General features: G+C 34.9%; 1 protein-coding gene across 1 annotated transcript in view; it reads left to right on the top strand.

Moving 5' to 3' along the window:
• LOC106473653 (Down syndrome cell adhesion molecule-like protein Dscam2) overlaps positions 1–4875 on the top strand; it is a gene marked incomplete at both ends in the record, with an annotated part of 45617 nt that extends 40742 nt beyond the window's left edge. The window contains 5 exons of the mRNA XM_022402062.1: positions 1029–1298; positions 2342–2749; positions 3133–3294; positions 3935–4219; positions 4756–4875. Of these exons, the coding sequence (XP_022257770.1) occupies positions 1029–1298; positions 2342–2749; positions 3133–3294; positions 3935–4219; positions 4756–4875 (1245 nt within the window). The remainder of the gene's footprint in view (positions 1–1028; positions 1299–2341; positions 2750–3132; positions 3295–3934; positions 4220–4755) is intronic.
• Positions 4876–5352: the final 477 nt, after the last annotated feature.

Here is a 5352-nt window from a genome sequence, read left to right as displayed (position 1 = left end):
CGACCCTCAGATTGTGAGTCGAGCGCCTTATCCACCTGGCCATGCCGGGCACTAAACTAAAGGAATGACGAAAAAGATCTGAATATGTATTTTTATGGAAGCCTCTACATTCAATGTATTCTTGTTGTTGTTGTGGGCTAATGTTTGGAAAAATGGGGAAAAAATTGGTGATCTGCTCTGTATTTTAAACTATTATACTTGGTATTGAAATAATTAAAAAACTTAAAATATTACAGATAAAATAAGTATCGTCATAATTCTAATCACCCCTGCTACGTGTACAGAGAAACAAACTAACCAGAAAAGACATTATCTTTGTTCTCATCGCCACTCCATCAGTTTCGTCATATGAAATGTTGTTAAAAACAGATAATGTTATGTTTTGATAACAGATTTTCAGAAACAATACGCCGAATAAAATACACTTTGCTTTCTCCATCATGATATACATTATTTACTCTTTACTGCAGCTCTCTTTCGATATTAATTTTAAAAGATATGACATCAAAACTGTCCAAATAAACCTTTCTATCTTTTAAGTTCTGTATTACTCGAGAAAATTATATTCGCGTTTCAAGTAATTTAATAAAACGACTTGCAAGTTCATGAACTTGTGTGCCTGTGTTTCACCTGGTAGACTAGAGGGGTGGTAGCTTGTCAACAGCACCCACCGTCAACTGTTAAGCTACTCTAATTGAATAGTGGGGTTTGACTATCACTTTTATAACACACCCACGGTTGAAAGTACGGAACAGATCCATAAGCCTTTGTCCGTTTGAAAGTTAAATAAATACTTGTTCTCTTCCATTTTATTGCAGACTAATAGTGATATGACTGCATATAAAACGACCAGTCAGTGTATTATTATTATTTAGTTTCAATTTCACCAATGAAATGCGTTTTTTTCTCAGTTTCTAAAATAATGAATATACTTTTTTGGGTTTTTAAAAACGACTTATATGTTATTCAGTTTCTACAGTTTTAATGTATACAATGCTCTAGATGTTTTTATTACTCTTGTATTGTAGCCCCTCTAAGTGCAGAAATCATTCCCGTACGTCAACTAATACGTCTTGGAGGATCTGCGGGTATAAACTGCACATTGCGAGGATACCCTATCCATTCAGTTACCTGGCAGAAGGATAGTTCTGTAATACCGGTCTCTAATAAACGAATCAGGGTAAATTGGGACCACCTGCAGATATACAGCGTTGTACGAGAGGACGCAGGGGTTTATCAGTGTTTTATTTACAACAACATGGAGTCAGCTCAAGCAGCAACTGAGCTGACTTTAGGAGGTAGGTTGGATCGAAGTTGAAAATAGACTATCAACTCAGAGAGCCAGTCATAGCGTTGACATTTATAAGTAAGTTGGATGACGGATAAACATGAAACATGAACTTAGCCAGACATAGCGCTGACATTTATATGTAGGTTGGATGACAGCTAAACATGAAATTTCAACTCAGCCAGTTATGGCACTGACATTTATAGGTAGGTTAGACGACAGATAAACGTGAAATACCAAATCAGCCAGTCATGGCGCTGACATTTATGGGAAGGTTGGATGACAAATAAACGTGAAATATCAATTCAGACAGTCAGGGCGACGACATAAAGAAATAGGCTAGATAGCAGATAAACATGAAATATCAACTCATACAACCGCTGTTATAGGTGGTATAGATGAGAAAAAGAATAAATAGCAGTCTATCTGTTACTTGAAGATGTTTTGAGATGTAAGTAAAAACAAAACAATTTAAATAATCACCTTGCTGATATTAAGAGGTAGATAGGATGGAAGATCGAGATAGAAAATTTGCTGAAAGTTGCAATTAACATATTTTGAAAAATGTTTGGCCATCTTTACTGGAAACATTGCTACTTTTTTGTGTGTTTTTTAAATCGTTTATATTTGTATGATCCGAGCAACAAATGTTCATGAAATTTCCTAGAAAAAGTAAGTTTTTATTAAAACAGTCACGATTTTGGCTTATGTTTATGGAAATTTGTACCATTATTTATCACTGAATTTGCTTGGACTTGAGTTCCTGTGCGTGGAATATGAAGTGGGATTAAAGAAGTTTTACTTTACATAAGGACACAAATCACAACTCAAAAAGCTCAATTAAATAACCGAGTGTTTTGTTGTTTTTTTTGGAAAGTCGACTTTGAGGAGTTTGAAAATTGAGATTAAATCTTTTAGTTCACTTGTGATGAGTGAAAAGGATCTTCCAAAAAACGCTCGGGTTATTAACCTCTTTACCGGAACTTCATTTAATAGATTTATAACCTTCATTCTGATAATTATGCTTTCTTATAAAATCAATCTCGTCCGCAGATGAAACACCTGAATTTCAGGACACTTTCCACGAAATGACACTTCAGCCAGGACATCTTGTGTCTCTCAAATGTGTGGCTAGTGGAAGTCCTCTGCCAGAAATAGCCTGGCAGCTAGATGGTGCTCTTCTTCCTGAAAGTCATCGAATTCGCCTGGGAGATTATGTTACACCAGGTGGCGTTGTAGTGAGTTACGTAAACATTTCAAGCTCTCGAATCGAGGACGGTGGTGAGTACGAATGTAAAGCAAACAATGGCGTCGGTTCTATAAGTCATTCTGCAAGAGTCAACATTTTTGGTCCCCCAGTGGTAAGACGAATGAGAAATATAACGGTGGTTGCAGGAGAAGTCCTCATTATAAGATGTCCAGTGGGGGGTTACCCCTTAGAAACTATTCATTGGGAAAGAGGTCGGTTTTATATATCTTCAAATGTTCCATTGTTTTGTTTTAAACACACTTCAGTGTTACTTTACTGAATAAAATTAAGTTTTCTAAAGATCACAAATATAGTTTTTCATTATAAGTAGTTTGTACTAACGTATATTAAGATCACAAATATAGTTTTTCATTATAAGTAGTTTGTATTAACGTATATTAAGATCACAAATATAGTTTTTCATTATAAGTAGTTTGTATTAACGTATATTAAGATCACAAATATAGTTTTTCATTATAAGCAGTTTGTACTAACGTATATTAATAGAAACAGACGTCTTCTAGCCGTATTCCATTTTTTATTAATGTTATTACAAGGTACGTTTCACCATAAACTTTCTTTTCTTTTGGTACAGCCGGAGTTCGGCTCCCTTACAACCACCGCCAAAAAGTCCACAAGAACGGAACTTTAGAAGTACATCATGTGGAAAGGGCGACAGATGAAGGTCCTTACACATGTGTGGCGAAGAACAAAGAAGGTCAGAGTGATGACAAAACGGCCTTTGTGAAAATTCGGGGTTAGTTCTCCTATTCTTGTAACACGTGGTAATATGTTTTGGGACAACATTAATGTATAAAGTAGTAGCATAAGAATCTGAACAACGATTTATAACACATATTGGGTGTAATATATATAAAACGTGTTCTGAGAAATTGTTTATATTTATCTTTGTGACCATTTACATATTTAAACCGAAACTGTATTTAGAGGAATGTTAGTGAAGCTATGAAATAGCCTCCTGGTGGTTTGATGGTAATAATGGAGGCTTATAACGCCAAACATCGGAATTCGATATCCACGGTGAACAGAGCACATTATAGCTGTTTGTATAGCTTTGCGCTTAATAATAACAACAACGAATCAGTTAATAAATATATTTATCTTGTCCTTATATATAGGTATATACAGTAGTGACGTACATTTGCTTCGATTTTTGTATAAATTATATAAGTAAGCCTAAGCTGTGATAAATAAATAGATAAGAAAGGCATGATTTTGAATCTCTTTGTTTTATTTAGTTTATTTAGCTTCTTACAGTTCTGAATATTTCCTTTAATCTCCCTGTGTAATTGCTTATAGCATTTTAATACCAGACACCTAAATTACTGAATTAGTAATTATTCTATATAACATGACGCTGTTTTCATGTATTCTAGTGAAACCTGTCATTGAACCTTTCACCTTTCCGAGGACTTTAAAGGAGCTTCAACGTGCATCTGCAGTATGCACCGTTAGCAGTGGAGACTTGCCTATCAGGATTCGCTGGTTTAAAAACGAACAACCAATCACGCATGACAACGGGATACTTATTAACGAGGTGGTGGATTACTCCTCACATTTGCTTTTTGAGTCAGTTCGTCTCAAGCACCGTGGCAACTATACGTGCATCGCTAGTAATGATGCTGGCACTGTCAGTCACACTGCTACAATGGTAATTCATGGTAGGCTTACCTTCGTTTATCTGAACCCTTTGTTTCTTTCATTTCTTTACTTCGAGAAATATTTGCTTTACTTCTTATAAAATGTGGTTATAAAGTGTGTTCTCTTTGCACAAGTTTCTGTTCAGAAGCTATTATGCCATGATTTGTCACATGAAAATCTAAGTCAGTGTTGAAAATTACAATCCTGAGTTGCTATTTACCCTGTGGACTATCTGACATTAATTTCCATGGTCAGTCTTCTTTGGTAACTTCAGTCAACTAACAATAGCTAAAATGGCCACCAACCTTATCTCACTAACACGGTTGAGACATTTATAGATACGGTGTTTTCACTATCGCACCCATCAATTTGTTATGTTTTACTGAAGCAACCTGTTACAATTTACGTATCATGTCAGCTAATAACTCAATTCATTTTCTTCCTCATGTTCTCATGAAAAATCTAATTCGCGAATCACGTGCTACTGGTAAAGAATTAAATAAACAATTTATTTTCTACGTACGACAAAATAATTATTCACCTTTTTTACCACCAGTTCCACCTCGATGGATTATAGAACCTTTTGACATGTCCGTCATCAAAGGACGAGGAATTGTAGTCAACTGTCAGGCAGAAGGGTTTCCGGAACCACGAATACGTTGGGCTAAATCTGCTGGTACTGTGTTTTATCATTGTTACTGTGTCATACAACACTTTTATTCTTGATATTTAATTATTCTATAATTAATGTTGTAAGGAAACTCTTGCTGATAATTAAACACTGATGACACAATAGACCTTGAAACAACATGTAAGCAAACATATAACATACAACGACGTATAAACAACAACTTACTTTTAAATAAAAGTCCAGAGATATAGCTATAGAATTAGAGTGGATTGTTTAACTTAATTACAACGTTTCGACCACTAGTGTGGCCATCATCAGGTTTGCACAACAGACGACAATAGAAAAAAAGGCTTGTATCTAAACATGATATTTCATAGTTTCAATTGTAAGTGCATTGCATTTTAAAATTATTTCTTTGTTTTTAACAATTTTCGTTTAGTTTATTAACATTAGAAGTTTATAGAAGAACGGTGATTCTGACGAGACTGCAAGAGATACATTTCTATACACGTGCTGATGATT

This window comes from Limulus polyphemus, unplaced genomic scaffold (genome assembly GCF_000517525.1).
Source record: "Limulus polyphemus unplaced genomic scaffold, Limulus_polyphemus-2.1.2 Scaffold6373, whole genome shotgun sequence".
Classification (NCBI taxonomy): Eukaryota; Metazoa; Arthropoda; class Merostomata; order Xiphosura; family Limulidae; genus Limulus; species Limulus polyphemus.
This window is presented reverse-complemented; position numbering and strand designations above follow the sequence as displayed.